Below are 26,131 nucleotides of genomic sequence, written 5' to 3'. Positions count from 1 at the left end.
CACCAATCACACCCTCACCACTCACCCTCACAACAACCACTCGCCCTCACCACTCACCACTCATCCTCATCAATCACACCCTCACCAATCACCACTCACCCTCACTGCTCACCCTCACCGCTCACCACTCACCCTCACCACTCACGCTCACCCTCACCACTCATCCCTCACTAATCACCATTCACAACCGCCACTCACCCTCACCACTCACCCTCACCATTCACCCTCACCACTCACCCTCACCACTCACCCTCACCATTCACCCTCACCACTAACCCTCACCATTCAGCCTCACCACTCACCCTCACCACTCACCACTCACCGTCACAACCACCATTCACCCTCACCACTCACCCGCACTACTCACCACTCATCCTCACCAATCACCACTGACCAATCACCACTCACCCTCACCACTCTCCACTAACCCTCACCACTCAACATCACCACTCAACCTTACCACTCACCCTCACCACTCACCCTCACCACTAACCAATCTCTCACCCCTCATCCTCACCACTCACCACTCACCCTCACAACAACCACTCACCCTCACCGCTCACCATTCACCCTTACCACTCACCCTCACCACTCACCCTCACCACTAACCAATCTCTCACCCCTCACCCTCACCGCTCACCATTCACCCTTACCACTCACCCTCACCACTCACCCTCACCACTAACCAATCTCTCACCCCTCATCCTCACCACTCACCACTCACCCTCACAACAACCACTCACCCTCACCGCTCACCACTCACCCTTACCACTCACCCTCACCACTCATCCTCACCAATCACACCCTCACCAATCACCACTCACCCTCACTGCTCACCCTCACCACTCACGCTCACCCTCACCACTCACCCCTCACTAATCACCACTCACAACCGCCACTCACAACCGCCACTCACCCTCACCACTCACCCTCACTACTCACCACTCATCCTCACCAATCACACCCTCACCAATCACCACTCACCCTCACCACTCACGCTCACCACTCACCCTCACTACTCACGCTCACCACTGACCATTACCACTCACCCTCACCACTCACTAATCACCACTCACAACCGCCACTCACCCTCACCACTCACCCTCACCACTCACTCTCATCACTCATCCTCATCAATCACACCCTCACCGCTCACCACTCACCCTCACCACTGACCCTCACCACTCACCCTCACCACTCACCACTCACGCTCACCACTCACCCTCACCCCTCACTAATCACCACTCACAACCGCCACTCACCCTCACCACTCACCCTCACCACTCACCCTCACTACTCACCACTCATCCTCACCAATCACACCCTCACCAATCACTACTCACCCTCACCACTCACCCCCACCACTCACGCTCACTACTCACCCTCACCACTCTCACCACTCACCCTCACCACTCACCAGTCACGCTCACCACTCACGCTCACCACTCACCCTCTGGAATGTAGAGTCAAGAGAATGTGAGTGGAAATGACTTTCTGCTCGATTGATCATGCGGCGATACTGCGCAGACGTGCTGTTACAGCCGTGATCAGCTGGTGGTGGAAATTCCACGTTCCCATGGCGCGATTGGTTGACGATATCGGGGAGGGTGGGGGGAAGGTAAACACGCCCACTCATGCAATCCCCCCCACCGAACACCACCGCGAGTGTGTGCGAGTCTGAGAGTGTGAGTCTGAGTGTGTGTGAGTCTGAAAGTGTGAATGTGTGAGTCTGAGAGTGTGAGAGTGAGTGTATGTGTGTGTGTGTGAGTCTGAGTGTGTGAGAGTGAGTGTATGTGTGTGTGAGTCTGAGTGTGAGAGTGAGTCTGTGTGTGAGTCTGAGAGTGTGAGTGTATGTGTGTGTGTGAGTCTGAGAGTGTGTGTGTGAGTCTGAGAGAGCGAGTGGTGAGTCTGAGAGTGTGAGAGTAAACATAATCTCATTGAATATCGCCCGTACTGAGAGTGCAAATGTGAAGAAGCTGGAGCGAAAGCTTAAAGAGATTTATTTATTTAAATAAAAAAAGTTGTCAAATATCAAAAATGTAAATATTAAAAACATTTTTTACCAAATGTCTGTCTATAGTTTTCTGGTTAGATTTTTGTTGCTATTTCTTTTATACCTGATGATGATTGCTTGTGTTGCAATCGAAACGTCGTAGTATGCTATTATTTAATGTATTAATTTATCTTTATACGTCACTTTACCGAAAGAACCAAAGAATAATTCCTGCAGTCACAAAAGCTCCAAATTAAAACGGGAACAGGGCGATTCTAAATGAATCTACAACCTTCGATTCCTTTGCGCGATTCAGAGAATCGATTCTTGGCACGGTCGGTTTTAGATTTTAAATTACACAGTTGTATTTTCATTGGTATGTTATGTTTTAAAGTTTTCAGAAGATTTTAAATGTATTTTCCCCCCGGGCAACGCTGGGTATATCGAGTTTATACCACAAAGTCGTCGCCTAAGACGTGTGGGGCGTCGAGGCCTAGTACCGTGCAGAGCCTCCGGCCTCGCCTAGATTGCCCACCCGGCTGAGGCTGGGTGCTGTGGCCGTCACCCCCCCCCCCCCCCCCCGCGCTACAATAATACTGTCTAATCGCTATCATTTTATTATCTACCGACCCTATGATAGTAATTGCACACATTGGGGTGGGGGGGGAGTGAAGAGGACGTGAAACTTTGATGAATTTACCTCAGCGTCACGTGTTAATGCGTGCGCATATTTTTAACGTGAATTAAAAATGGCGTCCACCTCGAAGCGGCGTTGCTAACCGTTGCCATGGGCCAATCGCCCGTTGCCAGGGGCAACCGCCTTCACTCATGCGCAACGGCGTGCTTCGTTACGTGCTGGTCGGCAATAGTAAATAAATAAATAAAGAGAAATCGCACTAAATAGATAATCGGTCCGATTTAAAGTTTAGAAACGAAAAATCCGAAATGCCTAAGTTTACCGCGGGGCCGGGGGCGTGCCCACCTGCAAAATTTAATCTCGGCGAACCCCACGGTCCGAGAGCTACATCCCCCGGAAGGGAGCGTACGCAGATGGACAGACGGACGGACAGACAGACAGACAAAAAATGAATTATATAGGTTAGATGGAACAGCTCCACTGGGTTGGCATGAAGAGAGGGACAAGTACATGCGAGGGGAAACACGCTTTCACCAATGTGATTCACCTAGACATCTTTTCCCAACAAATGGATTGGAGAAATAAAGGCTAAGTACACAAATGTAGAAACATTTACTATCTGAGATTTACTGATTACATAGTCAGTATAACAATAAATATAAATCCATTAAATACAATGACCAGATAACACCTCAGTTTATGTAACACAAAAATTATGAAATAAAGAGCCAGCTGAGTCAGTCACTACATTGGGCGTCAGAAGTGTTAAATAAATTTAGTCGTCATGTCCAAGTTGGCCAAGAGGAAGATTCCACCGATTGTGTCCTCGGGTGAGGAGGACGATGGGGATGTGATCCCCCCAATTGCCCCAGAATTGAGGACTCCAGAGATAAGGCCCGAAGCGGCAATCCCTGAGGAGCAGCAAGGGAGGGACATCGACAACTCGCTGCCGGCAGTTGGAGAGGGGTGGTGCGAGCTCGCCACATGTCTCACGGGCTTGCTCTCCTTCGTAGCAGAGCTGGTTGTCCAGCTCGGGTCTGCACCGCCTGCCGAGGATGCTGCAGCACGGGGGCAGCAGGTCGGCAGCTCAACCGTCGCCACCGTGCAAGCGCGGGAAATGGTGGAGCTCCATCCCACGTGGGTGGCGTCAAAATTGCCCACCATTTTGCCACCCCGGGGGGAAACGCTTCACGCCAAATTCGAGTTACCGTCGGCGCCTCGTCTGGAGGTGCCTTCTCTTCAAAATCGACTGCCTTTTGTCAAATAATTCGTGGCTACGGGGGGCAACTGGACAGCTTTCCAGCGCCGTTTTGCCACTGCTTGCACCCTCGCGGGATGGTCCGATGAGGAGGCACTGTCCACCACTTTGGATGACGACTCCTTGGTGGCATTCGAGGCCATCCCTGCAGCGGATCGAGCGACGCTGCCTCAGGCATGCACCTAGATGGCAGCTATTTTCGATCTGGGGGGAGACCAAGATGCCTCTTGTTTTCCACAGTGCGTTGCTGTTATTGGGCCACGCTGCATATCCGTGGATAGAGCAGACGGCGCTGGACTCTCAAGTGCTGGAGAAATTGCTGTCGCTGGCCTAGGAGCTGGGCATCTCTCTGCCTGCCATGGAAGAGGATGACTTATCGTCTCTGAAGGTAGCCCGCTGCATCCAGGCCCATGTCAACTTGCAGAAGTGGCCTGCGGTGGCCGCCTGTGTGGGATTCCCAGAGGATGAGGACGAGCTGAAGCATCAGGAGCTGGAGCGAGCCTGCGCTTCATTTGTCCGGAGCCCGCGCGGGAGGAATAGCGTAGTGGGAGCGAGAACAACGAGGCAGGACCACCCTTCCAATGTGGAGGTCCCCGGTCACTTGTTTTAAGTGTGGCCAGCTGGGCCACATCGTCAAGGGATGCCGTACCGGCCCTGGATCGTTGTCCTCACCTTTGTCTTCCTCCGCCCCGCCGATCTCTGCTTCCCCGGGCCCACAGGCAAGTCGCAATGCATCAGACACCCGGCCGCCACAGTCACTTCATGCATCTCCCTCTGCTACGAGGGTGAGTGATGTCAGCCGGGATGGCTGATTTTTTTTTTATGTGGGGGGGGGGGGGGGTGGGGGGGGTGATGTAGTGACATATAATCAGTCACGTAGCAGCATAGCGCTAGCTGCTGGCAGGGAAGGGGGTCTGCAGCTTACAACAGCCCTGATTGACAGCAGGCCAGGTGATAGACCAGAGAGGGATCTAGGGGAAGGATCATGGAAGGGGCACACCGAGAACCCACTAGTAGGTTCCAGAAAGGCGCAATGGCCAGTGGCGGGGCCAGGCCATGCTGACAGTATAAGAGGGGCCCTCAGAGGGGACCTCGAAGCTGTCGTTTGGAGTGGGATCCCGTCGTGCTGCTGGAGTCTCCATCTTCACCTTTTCGGCGTCGCCAGTCAGGCAGTCTAACAGCTGTCCTGACTGGGAACCGTAGTTACTAAGTGTTACTGTCAGGCCGTGTTAATAAACAGAGTGCCTCCTACTCTTAGTGTCTCTGAGTCAGTCGCTACACATGGATAAAAATTGTGGAAAATTACAAATAAAATGGAAGGGCTGAAAAGTGTGTATAGAAGCATGGACAAGTGCACATTTGCAACACTGGTCTGCAGCCAAAATGCTTCTGAAATAAATGTAGTCCAACTTTACTCATTCTGGGTCAATGAGAATAAAAATTATGCTTACAATTGTTGATTGGCTCTAGTTTTCAAGATATGATACTGGGTCAGTATATACGACCCTTGACTTGGGAATGGCGGAGGATAAGTGAGTTATAAAGGGAAGGGATCTCAATTTAAACCAGAAATTACTAAAATACATCTTTGACTGGATCTATGAATAAATCTATGACTGGTTTTGGAGGGTACTTTATTTTTGAGCAAAACAATGAATTATGCAATCTGAACCTGGTTTTATGCCATACATGATATCAATTGCATCACGTTATTCCTAGAAGTCATGGATGATGGCAATCATAACTAGGCTTACATCCCTCTGCTGAACAAATTGCCCTATATCAGCTCTAGAAATCATGCAGTGTCGTGCTCTCTTATTTGTCAGTGTTTGATTTTGCAAAAGGACACATTTCTGCTTAGCCAAAGTGAGTAGAGATGCCACGTACTTGTGTGAACAAAGCAGATAACTTCTGCTATGTTTGTGGTGAAGTGACTTTTGCATCACAAAAGCGCAATATAACCACTATGGTTAAGCCTATCACCTATATTTTGGCTGCAAAATTGGAGATCCTGGACAAGATGTGGGCCTCACACATATGCTGCAACACTTGTGCAACAAATCTTCGCCAGTTGTTGAACAGGAAAAGGAAATATATGCTTTTTGCAGTGCCAATGATTTGGAGAGAGTCAACAGATCATATCAGCAATTGTTACTTCTGCATGGCACCTCCATTTGGGAAAGGCATATCAAAGAAGAAAAAGTGGACTGTGCATTATCCAAACATTCCATCAGCTATACGCCCAGTACCCCATGTAGGACTGTCGGTTCCTGATGCACGAGAATAATTATTACTTGAGTCAGACGAGGAAGAGGATTAAACTTCTGGTCCTGAACCATCAAGGTCACATGACCCAGATTTTCTCCCATCCTTCTCCTCTGAACCACACCTCATAACACAAGGTGAACTGAAAGACCTTGTCAGGGATTTAGAACTACCAAGAGTAAGGCAGACCTGTTGGGCTCCAGACTGCAGCAGTGGAATCTGGCACGTGATGTTCGGGTTTCCATGTTCCGTGACCGTCAAAAGGATCTTGTCCCATTATTCTTCATGGAAGGTGATCTTGTAGCCTACAATAACATCGATGGTGTGATAGCAGCCCTTAACATCGTTCATGATCCAGATGAGTGGAGACTGTTCATTGATTAATCGAAGATGAGTTTTATGCTATTTTGCTGCATAATGGCAATGTTTTGCCATCAATTCCAGTTGGTCATGCAGTCATATGAAGGAAACCTATGACAACATGAAACAACTTTTGAGGTGGATAAACTATAACCAACATCAGTGGCAACTTTGAAGGCGATTTGAAGGTTGTTGCTCTCTTGTTTGGTCTGTAGACTGGATACACAAAGTACTGCTGTTTTCTGTGTGAATGGGATCGTCGTGCGAGTGATTCCCACTACATCAAGATAGATTGGCCACTCCAACAGTCATTAGAGCCTGGGAGGAGAAGTGTTCAGCATCCACCACTTGTTGAATAAAGGAAGATTTTGTTACCACCCTTATACAACTTTGTCAAAGCCATGGACAAAACACGAGCAGCTTTCAAGTACCTCCTTGGAAAATTTCCAAGGTTAAGTGAAGCTAAGATAAAGGAAGATGTCTTTGTTGGTCCTCAGATTCATGAACTTCTTCGAGATGATGCATTTGACAGTGCACTGCGTGGCAAGGAAAAGACGGCATGGAACGCCTTTCAGTTAGTGGCAACAAATTCTCGGCAACCTCAAGGCATACAAAAGCCTTGGTTTCAACATCTTACTGAAGATACATTTTTTGCACTATTTAAAATATATCTTTAGTGGAGCAGTGAGCGACGAGCATGGCGAGCGATTTCACCAGGACATTGCAACAATCGAGAAACGCTATCAGGGCAAATGGTGCCCATCAATGCTTGCAGACTATTGCTGGACAGTGACAAGAAATGCTCCATTTAATGAATACAAGAGATAAGCCAATGAGCGCCGAGTAGACACTGAGTAAGGACTAAAGTATGTACTTCTATATGCATTCGAGTTTTTTGCCTTTTGTTTCAAAATACATTTAATTTATATAACCCTTTGGCTGATTTTTTAAGTGTTACATGAACAGAACAGGTGACATGTCATCATGTAAAGCAACCATACACACATGAAAAGACCTAGGTTTACAATTTATGAGTAAAACTCTACTATCTATACAATATACATAGACGTAAAATGTAAAATTTTTAATATCTTGGGAACAGTAGCCAATCAGTTGTTTTAATTGTCATATTTGAATTCAGCACGTAACATCCATAATAAACAGCACATTTCATCTCTGAAGCAGACGACGTCTAAAAGTTTGTAGACCAGTATAATTAGAGTGAGAAACAAAAATATGAATACATGAGAGCGCATGTGCAAATTAGAGACGTCATATTGACTGGTAAGGAGAGTAAGAGGACTTTGGCAGGATTTGTGAAAAGAAAAGATTTTGGCCCATGGTTGCAACTAACGACAGTGGCATCCGAAGGAGGGGACACACACGAAAGGATGTCCATCATGGAGATGGTGCACTAAAAAGATCAGTTAATGTGCACGCAGCTAGATGGATTGTTACATTGCAAGCTTATGAGGGATAATTACTGCTGATGATTATCATGATAGTTGTGGTAAAATATCGCTCTGTAACGGTAAACACGGCACCTCAACACACAGTATTGTTGCTCGAGACCGAAATGTACACACATTCCCTCCTCTTAGTGTTGTATATATGCCATTTCCAAAAAATAATATTAACAGTGATATTGTCTATTTTTAATGTAATAGTTATCTTTTTTTCATATACCTGGATTTAGCGCGTTCTAAAAAACACAGTAATGGAGGCCTATGAACGCCTGCCTTGAGACAACAAGGCCAAAGAGACTCGGCATCTGGAGGTTGATTCATAAGAGGTTTTTTGGGTTAGATCACGTAAATATATAAATGTGTCGTTAAAACCCACCACCACACGACACAGCCATCTGGTAAGGGTTGTCACGTAAAAAGAACATGCTAATTCGTCACTAGTACAGCATACCGGTGTGTTGGAGAGCCAAGCCACAACATTTGCAATCTGAGTACGACATTTTGCCAGTAATTATAACCAGTTTCATCAGGTGACAGCCAGATTTGTGGAGAAGTCTAACTGTTTCGTTCCTTATATAGAGGCGTAGATGTGGTGACCACGCTTGTGCGCTCTTGTCCCAATCAAACTGCGCTCATAACCTCATCAGGCGCCAGGATGTCTGTGGAGCCAGAACCAGGGATGAACTCAGGCTGAACCTATGGATGCACTACATTTGCAAAGATGAGAGGAGGATGTTGGGCCATAATGTACCATAGGTAATTAACCACATGAGCTAGAAACCCTTTGTAAACAGCACCGAAAATCATACAAGTCAGTCTTGCAGAGGCAAACTCCGGGCTATGGTCCTCGTGAACAACCAGAGAAGGGAGTCTTGCTGAGGCAAACTCTGGGGCATGGTCCTCGAAATCAACCATGAAGTGCCAAGTGTTGAGTTTTGCAGAGGCAAAGGCTCTGTGTCGCTAAGTGTTCAGTTATGCGGTGACAGACTGAGTATCACTTAAAGTTTTATTCTACGTTTTTCCTTATGTTTTGAGTTGCTTGCAGAGTCAAGGACTTCGAGAATATGTACTGTACTAAATTAAAGTTGTGAGAAGCTAAGAGGTGTGCGAATGCATTTTCATATAATACTGTGATCAGCTAAGACGTTCGAGAAGTTAAGTGGAGATTTTAGTTATAAAGCAATATCGAGTGTGCATGAAATGCTGTCCAAGCTATAGGCTGGAAAAGTTATGTTGGTCAAGGGACTGATACTCTGATGATAAGAGTTTTGATGAGCAGCGCACAGCAGGAAACCTTCCGAGGGAGGAGGGGGCACCAAAGGTGATCGCACGAAGCAGGCAGCTGCTGACAAGGAATACGGAGCAGCGTGACCACAGAGTACTCCAACTGCAGATCGAGCCTGCCGTGCAAACGTGCAGCGCAACTGCTCACGGCTGACCACGAGCGTGCTAACTCGGGAGCCCCGAGCACCCTCCAGCGTGGATCGAGCATAATGCACAGACAACAGTGCGAAGGAGCAGCAATTAGCAGGGCGATAGCACGACAAGTGTGGACCAAGCCCACCACTCTACACATCGTTGTGGGACTTGAGGTATTGTTCAGAAAGGATAAACATTAACTTTACACTCACTCACTATTTTTCACTGTACCTTGCACAGGTTGTGGGCCAAGAAAAATATCAGCTTGCATGCCTCACACCCCATAACAAGGGAATTGTGCATGGTCGCGTTTCCATGAGACAGCCTATTTTTTTATACGTGATTGTGAGATCCAATCGTTGACGTTTTCTAACTATTTAATACGCATTTGATGAGAACACATTCTGTGCGAATATTGCCATTTTGAGGTGTTGCCTATTGTTATGGTTTAACCACGTCAACGTGAGATTTGACCATTGATGCTTTTATGATCATCTCGTACGGATTGATGAGTATGTATATTTGCATGGGTACTGTTATCGGTATTCTGATGATAAGAGTTTGATGTTAGAGTAAGTAATATTAAAGTTGCTTAGATTAAAAACAGGTTTCTGAGCGCTTTCCTGAATTCGTGCATCTATGTCGTAATGACGAACTGTATCCTGCAGTGAGATCTGAATCCCGAGAACTGACATAATCACCCGCTGCACACGCAGCAGTTTGGATAAAGCTGCATTGCTCTTGCAAGTGCCGCATGAGCCCCAATCCCCGCAAGGCAAGCATTGCCCTGGGTTGTAGATCTAGGCCAGCTCCCCTCACACTCGACCCGGTGAAACCTTTATGAAGCCACTAGGCACATTTGGACTTGGTGGCTCAGGACTCGTGCCAATCAATAAATCTATTTTCTTTTTCTCATCTAGGCGATATACAGATTATCTGCTGCAAGGTCGACTTGAGTAACCATGCAGATACTCTTCTTGTGCTTTTAAACTACAATTTTATGCAACTTTGAGGTTGTTTTGGGTGAATCGGTAGTGCAGTGGTTAGCATGCTGTGCTATGAAACCGAGTGATCAGTTCGTGGCCAGAAATGTCTGATCAGTCCTGAGTACTATTTTAGCAACCTGCACTGACCAGGGTGGACAAGTATATGCTTAGGTCTTTCGGTAAAGTCACGTAGATAGTTTCAAAGAAAATAATCTAAAATAACACAAAACTACGACGTTTCGATCGCAACGCAAGCGGTCATCTTCAGAAAAAGGGGGGTTAGCTTCCAAGGAAAACTGTTTATAAGGGTTTGAAATGGGCGTAGCCCAAATGTCAGCAGCCAGGTGTCCCGCATTAATGAGCTCTTCGCTTTGGACATCCTTGGTCCCTTTCCCGCCACCCCCCGGGGCAATATGTACTTGGTTGGGGTGGAATATTTTTCACGCTGGCCTGTGGCCTGGCCGCTCCCCAACCAGTCGGCGGCGGCCATCACCGACGCCTTTCTCCACGGCTATGTCCTGGACAAGGGTGCACCTGAACGTCTATTGACCGACCAAGGGAAAAATTTTATTCCACCTTGCTACGGGAGGTATGCGTCCTGTTGGGTACGAAGAAAATTAATACGTTGCCATACCATCCCCAGACATATGGCATGGTGGAACATCTGCACAGGACATTGACCTCCATGCTGTGCCATCAAGTTAGCAAGTCGCAACTTGATTGGTATTTACCAGATGGCCCCTCACGCGACAACTGGCTGTTCGCCGTTCTTTTTAATGTATAGCAGGGATGTCGACCCACCCGTTGATGTGCAGCTCTGGGTCACATCTAACAAATCTAAATTTCAGATTTCGGACCACATGCGCTTCAATATCCAGAAATTGACGGAAGCACGGGAGGCAGTGAGGGAAAATTCAAATTCGCGCCAAATAGCCAATGTGGGGCCTCCGCGCACCCGGACACGTGTAGGTTGCGGGCAACAGGGCTTGGCTCCACTGCCCCCAGGTACCATTGGCCACGTCGGAAATGTGTAGCTGCCGATACCTTTTCAGGGCTACTGGTAGAGGGAATTATCACCTCATTGCTCAATTCAACTGGGATATACTTTGACTTTACTTTGATCTTTGATCACATGTAGCTTGAGCTTACTTTTGTAATAAAGTATTTCCACGACGATACTTGTTGGGCGCTTCTTTATTCACAATGGTACAGCACAGCTTCGCTTCCCCTCCCAATGGTTTCACTCTCCCAACCCGTGGACGAGGCGCCTCTCTCTCTCTCAGCATTCCCGCGAGGCTCACTCCACTCTCTCGGCCTCGCCGCTGGCTAACGGCATGGTGGAAGCAGAGGCGAGCTTCGAGGGAAGATCCGCCATGTGGCCCGTGGCAAGGAGAAGGGCAGCGCCGCCGTCCGGAACCCAGGCTTCCACACCGACCCCGAACCTTCCCCCCAATCTCCCTTATATCTCCCTCGGCGGAACTAAGCCCCGCCTCTGGCCACACCCCCTCAGGGAACCTCCTCGAGGGTTCCCGAACGCCTCACCGGCCCGATCATATCCCCCCTTAGGATTGGATCCCGATGACATCATCGTGCCCATACTCATTACCCTCTGGTATCCCCTGGATGGCGCTCCCTCATTACACTTTGAATATTCAGTGTTGAATAAGTGACATGTGACCTACACTCGTTAGAGGACAGGAATGAGATATATGAGCGTTTTCCAGTATTTCACACGCGAGGCTGTTCAATCTTATTCAGAAGTAGTTCAGTAGAGTCGTCTTCCTGGCCCATACCCTGCCATGTAATACCAAAATAAAAGTTTATTTATCTTATGGCATCACTTCAATAGCACAATAGCATTATACTAATTGGTTAAAGAGGTAAAGGTGCAGCCCTCTAATTACTTGATAATGTGAGTAGTTTGGCCTACTCTTGCATGCTGGCCACACATCTTGTTTGACAAAGGTGGAAGGATTTAAGAAATACTCATTGTTTCAACTGCCCCGCCTGTAAATTTAACTGGTAACTTCTGGATTGCCAGTCCAGATCACTAGCCATTACACAAATATAGGTAAGATACAGGTGAGAAAATAAAACTCTGTGCTCAATGGTCACTTGGCTCCCTTGGCCCACTCAGCATGGCTTTGTCTCACACATACAAAGGAAACGTACCTGACTGTACGCGTTTGAGTTCCCTCTCCACACATGCCGCTCAGTGGGACCGAGCACACCTCCCATGGGTCCGACACCCACGTGTACAGAGCGCAGTCGCTGTAGCATGGCACAGCCTCATACATCTGCATCAGACAAAGATGCAGGCACCGCATCCGCATTAGTAAAAGCAAGGCAGGTATTCAGAGATAACTGTGATACTATAATTAGTAGTGGTACACAAGCATAAATAACACAACTAAACACACTAATAAATAACAAAATAAATAACAATATTAATAACCAGACAATGCACCTCCCTCGACATGAAAAAAAATCACATTCCCTCAGCCACACGACCTTATCATCATCATAATGTGCATGCCCCTCAGGGCGTCGCAGTCCCCATGAGCCACCACCAGGCAATCCTATCCTGCGCGAGCTGCCACGCTGAATGTATGCCAAGGCCGTGGTGTCGAAAATCAGCCTCAATCGTGCATGTCCATGTCAGACGTGGTCTGCCCGGGGGGCAAAATCAATTGAGTGTCCTTGTTGGCAAGCATGTTCTGCAACTGCCGACAGTTGTGTTTGAGAGTATTTTATATTTCTTTGGTGTTCTTTTCGTCTTATGCTAATGTTATGTCCCGTCTGTCCAATATAGCATCTGTCACATAAGCACTTGATCTGATACACACCTTTTGTTGATAACTTAAGCAATTCATCTTTAGTACAAGATACGAGTTTTTGAATTTTGTGTACCATGCCAAATCTTACTTTGATATTTTGATTTTGCAAAACTCGATCTAATTTGTCAGTTACTCCCACGATATATGTTCACAAATACATATTTGCAGACATAGTTGGCGACAAAAACACACATTGCTTCCGCAGGACAAAAGCAATCACCCCCACTTTGTAACTGGGTGAAAGCAATACAATTGCATCCTACTCTGAGATGTTAATGAAAATGTAATGCGGGCGTAAACGGCCTCGCGGATATGACGTCACGGGGGGAGGGGTTAGGTCACGTGGGGGAGAGGGGTAAGCTCTTAAGGGCGGTAACCGGAAGAGACGGGAGGAGAGTGTGGGAATAAAGACAGGAGGAGGCCACGCAGGGCAGAGGGTGGAGAGTGGCGAGATCGCCACGCGGTGGGACACTGCACCGTCAGCTAGCGGTGTCCGGGCACGGGTGGAACGGAGAGCAGCGGTGGGGCTGCAGCGAGAGCAGCTGAGAGACTGCACAAAGGCGGAGAGGCTAAGAGGGAAGCCTGCAGCGGAGCTGCATCGGGAGCGGGGAAAAGGCTATGTGAGCGACGGCAGCTGTCAAGCTGCCAAGCGGAAGGCTCTGAGCGAGGGCCGTGTGGGACAAGTTGTAAGAACCTAAATAAATAAAGGACAACAGAGACAGACACAGTGAAAGAGTCCTTTATTACAGAAATGACTGCCACACTCATTGGTGGCCTTCACACAGCAGTTGACAGAGAACAGCCGAAAATGGCGGCGGGATGGAAACATACTCTTCAGTCCGTCAAGGTCAGGGGTCGGCAACCTACGGCTCCGGAGCCGCATGCGGCTCTTTATGGGCTGCTTCTTGACGATATGTACGTATGTACAGTATGTACTCAGATGCATTGCGGCTCTTGAAATACTGAATTTTGTACCGAATTGGAAAGAAATGGCTCTTCTTGTTATTTTGGTTGCCGACCCCTGGTCAAGGTCAAGGAATGCTAGAATATTAGCATGCCATCCTGCAGAGGGGATGCACCGCTTGCTCAATTTGTGTGCAAAATTGCCATGCACACAGGTACAGTTATCACATTTAAATATGTATGGATAACAACTGGAAATTACAACGTGTTTTGCCGTGTGCAAAACCTTCATTGTAATTGAGCCGGAAGCAATGTGGAAAAATACCGTGCTGCATGTGTTTCAGTAAACTGTAGAATGACGATCGCTTCCATGAAACTTTATCTACGTATATATTGATCGCAATACCATGTATTTCGATTTAAAGCTTTTGTAACTGCAGGGATTCATCTTCTTGGTTCTTTCGGTAAAGTCACGTAGAAGGGAAATAATAAAATAATACAAATAAAACATAATAAAATAATTTTCACGACGTTTCGGCCACAACGCAAGCAGCCGTCCTCTGGTGAAGAACAGGTCTGTCGGAAAGACAGCGTCTGAATGGGCACCACCAGGCTTGGCAGCGTATATTTAAGCTGGGTTGGAGGGGGGCAGGGGCGCCTTGACAAAGGAATTTGCATATCAAGAGGAATTTAGCATATTTATGGGAAATGCAGATATGGGATTAGTCACTACTTGTGGTGGGGGGGAGGTTAAAAGTCATATTATGCCCGTGCATTATGCAGTATGCAGGATTAGCAGCATCAAAGGGAGGGAGTAGGGTTAGCAGTAATAGAGGGAAGGAATTTTAATAGTAAGGAGCTGCAGCAGCTAAACCACCACGAAAAAAAATAAAATATAAACTACATCAGTATCATCAATATACTAAATATACTCTCCAATAAGCTGAGCTACTAACAGTAAGTCATACATTACAATTCTATGTCGCAAAAAATATAATGCCTCCAGCTAAACTTTTTTCTCTTACATCACACGGGTCTACCCCGTACTATATACTGCCATAGACAAACCCAACATTAAATTATATACTGCATTACTATACACCACCCTATACCTTAGACTATACATTGTAATATTACACTATGTATTATTCTACCCACCCTACTGTATACCACACTGATGTATATTGACTATACAATTACGATACTAGATATTACCTTATACATTATATTAAACATTACACTTTTATACTATTTATTATTATACAATCTGCTATACACTATACCATTGACCGTCACGTGAAAGGTACTAAGAGGAATCAACGAAATATGTCAATGGGAGAGTGGTGGTAGGAGACTTGCAACGGAGCAAAGAATCCATTCCCTGCGGAGAATAAAAGATATATAGTCTATGCCAGTGAGTGGACTGCGGTCTGAAAGTCACCGTAAACGTGAACACAATCAGTTAAGATCCAAAATAGTTTATTACGTCTTTCCAATGATTGCTGAGCCAGAATCCATCTTCTCGGTTGAAATTGTCTCTGTGTTTGTATATGTGGATCGCCTCATGAACGAATCTCTCATGGTAGCCAGATGGCTTGCAGAGAACCTCTGTCTTGGAGAAGTCAATGTTATGTGAGCCCACTGAATTGTAACAGTGATCTGCCATGGCTGAGGTGTTTGTCCTACCATGTTTCAGGTCTGCTTTATGTTCACGGATGCGGTCCGAGACATGTCGTTTGGTTTCTCCAATGTAACTGCTACCACAGAGGCAACTTAGTTTGTAGACGCCAGGGTACTGTATGTCTGGAACCACATCTTTAACAGACGGGACCAGATCACGGATTTTATGTACTGTGTTGAATCGGACCTGGATCTTGTGTTTAATCAGGATTTTGGAGATCTTTTTTGTGACCCCAGCAATGTCGGGTAAGGTGATGGTTTTGAAAGGCTCCTCAACAGGTTCCTTCTTGATGGTTGGAGTGATGGCTTTGCGGATTGTGTAGTCGGAGTAACCATTAGCCTTAAGAGCTTGGCGTACGTGCTTGAGTTCACTGGCAATGTGTTCCTGGTCGGAGATGCATTGGGCTCTATGGTGTAGAGTCTTGATGAGGGAATTCTTCTGGGATGGATGGTGGTGGGAATCCGGTTTTAGGTAAGCATCCGTATGGGTGGCTTTCCTGTAGACAGAGTGGCTCATTGAACCATCAGGTCTCCTTTTAATTAGGACATCCAAAAAGGGTAGCTTGCCATCTTTTTCGACTTCCATGGTGAATCTGATGGCTGGGTGTATGGAATTGATGTGGTCAAGGTCTAGAGCAGGCCGGCCATGTGGCCAGATGACAAAAGTGTCATCTACGTACCTCTTCCATAAGGTCGGGCGTAGAGTGGCAGTCTGGATGGCGTCAGTCTCAAATTTCTCCATGAAAACGTTGGCTACAACCGGAGATAGAGGGGAGCCCATAAGGTAATATATAGTATCGTAATTGTATAGTGAATATACATCAGTGTGGTATACAGTAGGGTGGGTAGAATAATACATAGTGTAATATTACAATGTATAGTCTAAGGTGGTGTATAGTAATGCAGTATATAATTTAATGTTGGGTTTGTCTATGGCAGTATATAGTACGGGGTAGACCCGTGTGATGTAAGAGAAAAAAGTTTAGCTGGAGGCATATTATATTTTTTGCGACATAGAATTGTAATGTATGATTTACTGTTAGTAGCTCAGCTTATTGGAGAGTATATTTAGTATATTTATGATACTGATGTAGCTTATATTTTAGTTTTTTACGTGGTGGTTTAGCTGCTGCAGCTCATTACTATTAAAATTCCTTCCCTCTATTACTGCTAACCCTACTCCCTCCCTTTGATGCTGCTAATCCTGCATACTGCACGGGCATAATATGACTTTGGAACCCCCCCCCCCACCTCCTACGCATTCCACAAGTAGTGACTAATCCCATATCTGCATTTCCCATAAATTTGCTAAATTCCTATTGATATGCAAATTCCTTTGTCAAGGCGCCCCTGCCACCCTCCAACCCAGCTTAAATATAAGCTGCCAAGCCTGGTGGTGCCCATTCAGACGCTGTCTTTCCGACAGACCTGTTCTTCACCTGAGGACGGCTGCTTGCGTTGTGGCCGAAATGTCGTGAGAATTATTTAATGTTTTATTTTTATTATTTCATTATTTCCCTTCTACGTGACTTTACCGAAAGAACCAAGAAGATGAATACCATGTATGTCGAACTTTTTTCACCATACATAACCAACCGCGCTAACCGAAGGTGCGAGAAATGGACTCCCTTTCCCATGTACTCCCTTTTCCATGTACAATATCACATTATTGTTCGTGTTATTCACTCCTGAAATGAAAATCCATCAATTAAGAAATGCTTGTTATGCAGAGAATGCTCACTTTGGCCCTCCCCATTATTAATATATCACCGCGATCTCAAAATCTTCCATAAGCATTTCCTGCTGTAGATCACGTGTCTGCAGGGTCAACCAGAGTGCCATGGCCTTGGGTTGACACTCTCCCGCTCCCCCTCGTGGGAGCCCCCACCACACGCTATGCATGGTGCCCGCGCTATCCAGCGCTCGCTAAGCCCCGCTAGGGCTGGTACTACACCCGCTCACAGGATGTATTTGATGACAGTGCATCGCGTGCCATGGCCCTCTCAGACCAGCACCATACAGTGACATCCCTGCAACAAGCAATTTAAGTGAAATGCAAGAAAAAAAAGAGTGTGCCTCAACAGTTAACAAGAAAAAAAAAATTCCCCAACCCACCTGTACAAAAATTACACTATTTACAAATGTACAAACCAACAGGGAGAAGGGTGTCAACCAACAATAACAACACCATTCCAACAATAATATATTTTAAAAAAACACGTGAAACCTCGGGATCCCCACCACCACACCTCCCACCTTCACCATGTAACAACGCACGTGAGCTCAATGGCGCCAGGATCAGCCAATGACCGCCATGACACAATGTACGCGACAAGCAACTGACAGCGTGGGAGCGTGTGTGCAAGGGAATCACGAAAAACGAGTCTTTGAGCGAATCCGTGATGCCGGGCCCCCAGGGGAGGTGCTGCTCACGACGAGCAGTAAACCGTGGTGACGAATCCTCCGTGTTCGAAGTCTGTGAAGGCGGCATACGTGGCCGTTCAGGGGATGTCAATCATGCAGCACCTGCGGACGGAAGAGAATCGCTCCGCTGAGGATCAACCTCAGTGGGTACACACCCCGGCTCGTCGGACACAATCGACACTCGGCCCCTGCGATGTGGAGATGAAACGAATTCACGCGGCATGATAAACGGTTTCAGGCGAGAGGGATGCACGAACCAACTGTGGTCGAACAACTCAGACAACATCGACCGGTCCCTGCCAAGGGTGGAGTAACTTAGGTGATGTGCCTACCGGCACCTGGGGACAGTGCAACCAGGCCTTGTCCCCGGCGACCATTCATACAGGGAAGCACGCACTTCCTTAAGCCGATTGTTGGCCAATTGCCGGGACTCCGAATTAACCCTGGAGGCCTCCCACGCCTCGGAAAGCTTCTGAAGAGTAGAGCAAACGGAGTCAGAAATCTTAGATTTATGCTTCGTTGGCACGGCCTGTAACTGTAAATCCATGGGGAGGTCTTATTCCCTTCCATACATTAAAAAAACGGCGAGTAGCCGGGGGACGCGTGCGGGGCCATCCTGTAAGTGGCGAAGACCGCGGGGATATGTAAATTCCAATCAAGTTGTGATTCATTGACCTGGTGGCTCAACATGGAGGTCAAAGTCCTATGTAGCCGTTCGACCATGCCATTGGTCTGCGGGTGGTACGGCGACGTACGCACCTTCTTTGTTCCCAACAAAACGCAGACCTCCTGTAACCATTTAGAAGAAAAATTATTGCCCTGGTCGGTCAAATGGCGTTCAGGAGCGCCCTTGTCCATAACATAACCATTGTGGAATGCTTCCGTAATAGTCACAGCCGATTGGTTAGGGAGCGGCCACGCAAAAGGCCATCATCAAAAATACTTGACCCCCACAAGCAGGTATTTGTTACCCCGTGAGGTAGTGGGAAACGGTCCAAGTATGTCCAGAGCAACAAGTTCATTGACGAGCGATACCTGAATCGATTGCAAGGGGGGTCGGCTAGGTTTAGCCGGGGCTTTCGCCGAACACACAGCACGCACCCTTTAAGCAAATCTTCCACGTCCGCAGACATGGCCGGCCAATAAAAATCACGTTAGAGTGTGGCCAGCGTCTTCTGCACGCCCAGGTGCAAAAAACGCTCGTGCACAGCCCAAACAACCTCGCCTCGCAGGATAGTGGGGACAACAATGATATAACGGCAAAGGCCTCCATCCCAATGCATGAGCAAGCCGCCCCGCAGAACCACCGAGTCGACGCCACATCGATCCGTGCCCCCATCAGCGTCCCTCACACGACGGCGCAACTTGAGTAACGAAGCGTCTTCCACCTGAATGCATCCCCATTCCATATAATCTAGACCAATGACCACGTCCCGAGCGCCCGGACCAGCGGCCATCCCGCCTGTTGCTGCATCGGCAGATGCCGCAAGAGGAAGAGGTGAAGTCACATCGGTCAGTTTACAGCACCCAGAACCCGAGAAACACACACAACCCTCAAACGTCGGCAGTTGCGACAAAGCATCGGCGTTCGTATGGCGAGTACCCTTGCGGTACGTAACGTGGAATGAGAAGTCCTGCAGCATCTCCAGCCAGCGCGACAATTGGTCTGACGGCTGATCCACTTGCAGCGTGTATTGGAGCGCCGCATGATCGGAACGCACCTCAAAAAGGCTCCCGTACAAGTAGGGGCGATACTGCTGCACGAAAACAACAATGGCTAGCAACTCACGGCGCGCAACGCAACAACGTGCTCCACCCCGTCGACGACCTGCGACAAGACAGCTCCAATTCCGGTATTGCTAGCGTCCGTATCCAGGATAAACGGCAATGAAAAATCCGGATAACGTAGGGGAGGGGCATTCACAAACCCATCGTGGATAGCACGAAATGCAGCCTCCTCCACCTCCCCCCAATGAAACGTATGACCTTAGCTGTCTACGCATGGAGGGATTTAGCAATTGATGCAAACCCGGCAACAAACCGGCGATAGTAAGAAGTGAAGAAGATAAAACTGCGCACTTTAGTCACCGAGGTGGGGGTCGGCCAAGTTCGAGCGCACGCAGTCTTCTCCAGGTCGGTTGCAATGCCCGATTTGTCAACGATGTGGCCAAGATATCGAACCGATTTCTGGAGGTGACATTTCTGAGGTTTAAATTTAAGGTTAGCCGCCCGCATTGAGAAATACAGCACGCAGGCGGACCAAATGTCCGTCGAAAGTGCGACTGAAGACAATTACATAATCGAGATATATCACACACGAGTCCCACTGGAGACCTGCCAGGACCAGTTCCATTAAACGTTGGAACGTGGCTGGTGCGGAATGGAGCCCCATGGGAAGCCGGTTAAATTCAAACAATCCCTGAGGCATACAAAAGGCCGTCTTAGGTCTCGAGACATCGTCAAGCGGCAATTGCCAAAACCCAGATCGAGGGTAGAAAAGAAACGTGCCTCCACCAACGCATCCAGCAAATTATCCATGCGAGGCAGGGGATACGCATCCGCAACAGAAATCTTATTAAGCTTCCGAACATCGACGCAAAATCATAAGCTACCATCGTGCTTTTTCACGGGCACAATCGGAGCTCCCCAGGGACTGGTGAATGGTGAGATGATGTCAGCGGTCAATATCTCATCAACCGCCAGCCAAACATGTTATTTTTCCGCCGGACTCAGCCGGTAGGGATTCTGCCGGATAGGCGCTGCATCACCCGTATCAATGTGGTGACTCAGTAGCGACGTGCGTCCAATATCAAATTTACCCTTGCTAAAAATATCAGAGAATTCGTGCAAGAGCACCCGCAGCTTCCCCAACTGGTCGACGGACAAGGAACCACTCTCAATCCAACTTTCATCCACATCCCAAGAATTTCGTGTACAAGGCGCAGCACTCACTTTCCTGACGACGCCCCCTTCCGGACGTGCCGGCGACGCATGAGCCACAACCTGTACCCTCCTGGATGACCTCGGTGTCCAACCCAGCATTAAGAACCTGAATAAAAGGTTCCTAGTAATTCGACACCAACGTTTGGGCCACCACCAAAGCAAGTACACTACTGACCTTTGTTGGAAGGTCCCAAAACAATCCCGTCTACCGTAGCTCCCGAATTGAGTGGCTTCCTCAAGTGGAGGGGAACCAATATCTGCATGCCGGGAAGGATTCTCACTGTTCGGCGCACGAGCGCCTGCACTGTAGCGTTGACCATGCACAAACGGGTGGGGGAAGGCAAAAATGCCATACGACGACTGGATGGCAATTCCAAACAGCTACGGTCAATGCAGATTTTCAAGGGCATCCTCCCGAGGAAATCGGTTCCAAGTAAACATGGAACAACCAGGGACGTGGAGACAAGAACGTGCCCTGACAATTTAACGTCAGCGATGCGCATGACGGTCGTTAAAATACCCAATGAGCCGCCGTTAGCGGCGAAACATGGTGCATCGACAGGGTCTAGAACCCGACACTTAGGAGGCAAAATATTGTAAATCAACTCTGAAATGATAGTTGCCAACACACCCGTATAGATTAGCATCCTTATTTCCACACCCTTAATAAATCCAAGCACGGCAAATGAACCCGCGGCCGCCGCCACAACTCAATGTGCCAGCTCTGACCACTGATCCGGTCGGAGCTGACGAACCTCCCGATTTCGCATAGGATTCCCCCGTACCAACGTGCGACCTTGACGTGAACCGAACTGCCTAGATGGGTGAGGTGAGGCCAGGGGTCGAGTGTGGAGTGCGTCGCGACTCGCCTTAGGATGTGGAGAGGTGTAGGATGGCGGTGACGCTGGAAGGCGCCGTCGTGTTACGCTGCAGCCTGAAGACACGTGCCCCGGCAGGCCGCAATTATAGCAGGTGACACAGCGGGCTCTGGAACGGGACGATGATCTTGGCCGCCGCTGCTCGTCCATCCGTCGCGCGCCACCGTCACCCCGGTCGCCGCCACCCCGAGTCGACGCGCATGCCGAAAGGGGCTCTGCTCCCTCTGGTGGCCCCAGCTCCATGTGGGACACAGCTCATGTCACAAGCGCCCTATCCCGTTGTAGAAGTTGCTGGGCTTGGATGCTCCTGGCGACTTTAAGAGGCGAGATGTCACCATCCTCGGCCGGAGAAATGGTGTGGAGGGTTTTTGCCAAGGCCAGCAGTCTCTCGAGGACCAACGCGTCAATCCCATCGTGGTCCATCTTAGGGAAGGCGGCTTTCGCTAGTGCCAATAGCACGCTACAGAAGGTGAGGGCTGACTCGTTCTCCCCCTTCCATCGCGTGGCGAATTTGTGGTGCGTGTTTGCCGGAGGCACATAAATAAATGCCATCTGGTCGAAAGCCTACGTAATGGTGGACCTCTCCAGCGGTGGGATGGCAAGAAATGCTGCAAGGGCGTTGTCATCGAGAGCGGCAGGCAACGCCCGCAGCGCCTCCGCCTCCATCCAACCGGCCAAGTCGGCATCCATGAGGAACCACCGCTTGAAGGCCACCCAGTCGCCACTAGAGGCCGCAAATTCTATAATAAAGGGAAGCCGACGTTGGAGGGCCAGGATGTCCATTGGCGCCGATGGCGCGTCTTCAATTATGGCGGGCTGCGCACTCCGCACCGGCGACAATATTGCGGCCGAATGCGCGGGCTGAGCCCCTGAGTTTCCCCCCTGCTGCGAAATGGAAGTGGAGTCGTCATCCCCAAGCGGCATCGCCGCTCCCTCCTTCACCGGCGAGACCGTGGGTCTGATCTCCACAAGGAGTGAAGCCGCAGCGTGGAGGAGATCCGCGAGGTGTCCGTGCGCCTCCCGGAGGGTCGCTCCCGCCGATGGCGAAGCGTCAAGCGGCCGGATGGCGCCCTGCTCTGCTGGCAGCATCTCCCCCGCATCCTCCAGCGCTGTAGGCGGCACGAGGTCCTCGTCTTCACTGTCCGACGTCCTGGTACGTGGTCTGCGACGCGTAGACATAGTCTACAGCTAGTTGAATAACTAGCGTGTTGGCCACTTCCGACACTAGTTGTAGTGAGTCCAACTGAGTCTCAGACTTTGTTCCTTTTAGAGGTAACACATTTATTTGTAACACGTAACACAAGGGGTAACTGCCCCTTTACCAGATACAGCCTAGGGTGGTGACCACCCAGCCAACTACTCTAGATAGAGGAGTTACTGCTACGAAGGGTCGGGCCCTCACTCGGGTCCGCAACCACGTGGCTGCCTTGTAGAGCTTCCAGTTTGAGATGTAGAGCTTCCAGCTTGTAGGTTGCAGCGACCCTGGTCCCTCTCAGGGACCTGCCTTATATCCCCCTACAGTCGGGGCTGCTCTGCCCTTTGCCCCGCCTGCCTTCTGGAGCCTTCTAGCTCCCTCTCAATCCCTCTCAAGAGCTCTCCCCGGACACGTGATAACCCCTAGTCCCCCCACCTGGGGCACTCTCTATGGACACTCTAGATCATGTGTCTGCAGGGTCAACCAGAGTGCCATGGCCCGGGGCAACCCTGCCTTTCGGCTGACACTCTCCCGCTCCCCCTCATGGGAGCCCCCACCACACGCTATGCGTGGTGTCCGTGCTATCCAGCACCCACCAAGCCTGCTAAGGCTGGTACTACACCCGTTCACAGGGTGTATGCGATGACGGTGCATCATGTGCCATGGCCCTCTCAGGCCGGCACCATACAGTGACATCCCCGATGTCACTACAGATGCATTAATGAATATTTACTTTAACCACAACAGCCCATCGTTTACAGGGGAATGGTCAGTAAGCGAACACATTGGGCTATATGGAGGCCCGTCGTTAAGCGATTAGTCATTAACAGGGGTGGTCGTTAAGAGGAGTTCTACTGTGATACCATGGTCAAAGCTCCACATTGTAAAGATGCCAGTTCAACTAGTCAGGGATTGACAAAGGGCTTCATTCTTCTGGGGTTAGTAAAATCGATATCACTTTGTGGAAATTCAACAGTGGCTGTCCTACGCAGTGACTTACCCTCACCTAAGCAAGTTAACATGCACCCATCATTAGACCTCCTTTGCCAGTACAAAAATATAATAATAATAATAATAGGGGTTTTCCCCTTTTTCTGGCAACAAAACTGAAACCTTTTTACAAGGATTCATGTGTGCATTAACCACAATACTTGAGGTCAAAATGCAAACAAAAAACACACTCTGATAATATATGCATTGTCATTGAAACTGATTGGTCCACACCAGAGACAGCTTTCTTTTGAGCCTCGACTCAATTGGTGCTAGACCAGAGGACGCCAAAAGGCGTACAGCTCAAAGACAATGCACTATCAAAGTAATGAGGGCTCGGGGTAAGCATATACATCATTAGACCTCCTTTGCCAGTACCAAAATATAATAATAGGGGTTTTCCCCTTTTTTCTGGCAACAAAATTGAAACCTTTTTACGAGGAATCATGTGTGCATTAACCACAATACTTGTGGTCAAAAATGCAAAAAAACACACACACTTTGATAATATATGCATTGTCCTTGAAATTGATTGGTCCACACCAGAGACAGCTTTCTTTTGAGCCTCGTCTCAATTGGTGCTAGACCAGAGGACGCCAAAAGGCGTACAGCTCAAAGACAATGCACTGTCAAAGTAATGAGGGCTTGGGGTAAGCATCATTAGACCTCCTTTGCTAGTACCACAATATAATAATAGGGGTCTTCCCCAAAGGCGTCCTCTGGAGACGAGGCTCAAAAGAAAGATGTCTCTGGTGTGGACCAATCAGTTTTAAGGACAATGCATATATTATTAGATTGTTTTTTGTTTGCTTTTTTGACCACAAGTATTGTGGTTAATGCACAAATGATTCCTTGTAAAAAGGTTTCAGTTTTGTTACCAGAAAAAATGGGAAAAAGCCTATTATTAACATGCACCCGTTCATTATTTGATAAATTAACCCGATTCGGGGTCATGTCTCGATTCAAGAATCAAATTTGTTTTACGACTGTGGTGTGTGTGGAATATGTAGTGGCTTGCAGAGTTAACTGAAATACTAACATGCATATACGAATTCAAAATAATGTATTCCGACATACACACTTTTATGCATGTGTAGTGTAGTAACTCGGCGGGAGACGACTTCACGGGTAACACACTCTTTATTTTATCAAACTTGGTTACAGGTGACTAACACCTACTGAGCTACTCGGATGACCAACATCCACTTAGCTACTCGGCGACTAACGCCACTGAGCTACTCGGATGACCAACATCCACTTAGCTACTCGGCGACTAACGCCACTGAGCTACTCGGCTTCACTAGGTCTTCAGCTCCGTCTTCGGGTCTTCAACTGGGTAACTCTTTTCCGAGTGCTCTCGCGCGTCCCCCTTTATACCCCACCTGCCGACGTCGCTGCGAGCACCCACTCACTCGACCAATCGCCGGGCGCCACGCCGCGCCGCACCGTCATCTGTCACTCCCGGCGCGCGCGTCCACACCACGCCCACAACGCGTGCCCAACCCCGCACCCCGCGCCGCCCCGTGATCTATCACTGTCACAGTCGGCGCACGTCAATACCACCACTACATCACCCCCTACCACATAGCTCGCAGCCGACCCGGCTGCTATAAAAATATACAAACCGCCCTGTGTGCCCCGTAACACAACACCACAAGAAGAACAACAACTAACGTAACAACACAACACGACGCGAACACTACCATCAGCAACCATCAACCAATGCCACCGCGACAATAGAACAATATATACAAACCGGCGAGTGACAATAGCAATGTGTATGCAGAAAGGAAAATAAATAGACAAAAATTTTTTTTTTTTTTTTTTTTTCACGACTCGTGCGGTGTCCCCCTCTTTCCGAGCGTCCCTACAACGGGACAATACCCCGGCAGAGGGG

At 48.4% G+C, this 26,131-nt stretch overlaps 1 protein-coding gene across 1 annotated transcript in view; it reads right to left on the bottom strand.

The window, feature by feature from the left end:
• Positions 1-26,131, bottom strand: part of LOC144723406 (thrombospondin type-1 domain-containing protein 7A-like) — a 198,605-nt gene that overhangs the window by 13,684 nt on the left and 158,790 nt on the right. The window contains exon 10 of the mRNA XM_078602178.1: positions 12,557-12,681. Within this exon, the coding sequence (XP_078458304.1) occupies positions 12,557-12,681 (125 nt within the window). The remainder of the gene's footprint in view (positions 1-12,556; positions 12,682-26,131) is intronic.

The sequence above is a fragment of the Lampetra planeri genome, chromosome 1 (assembly GCF_965212315.1).
Source record: "Lampetra planeri chromosome 1, kcLamPlan1.2.h2, whole genome shotgun sequence".
NCBI classification, from domain to species: Eukaryota; Metazoa; Chordata; class Hyperoartia; order Petromyzontiformes; family Petromyzontidae; genus Lampetra; species Lampetra planeri.
The sequence above is the reverse complement of the archived record's forward strand: the minus strand, read 5'-3'. Positions and strand labels throughout refer to the sequence as shown.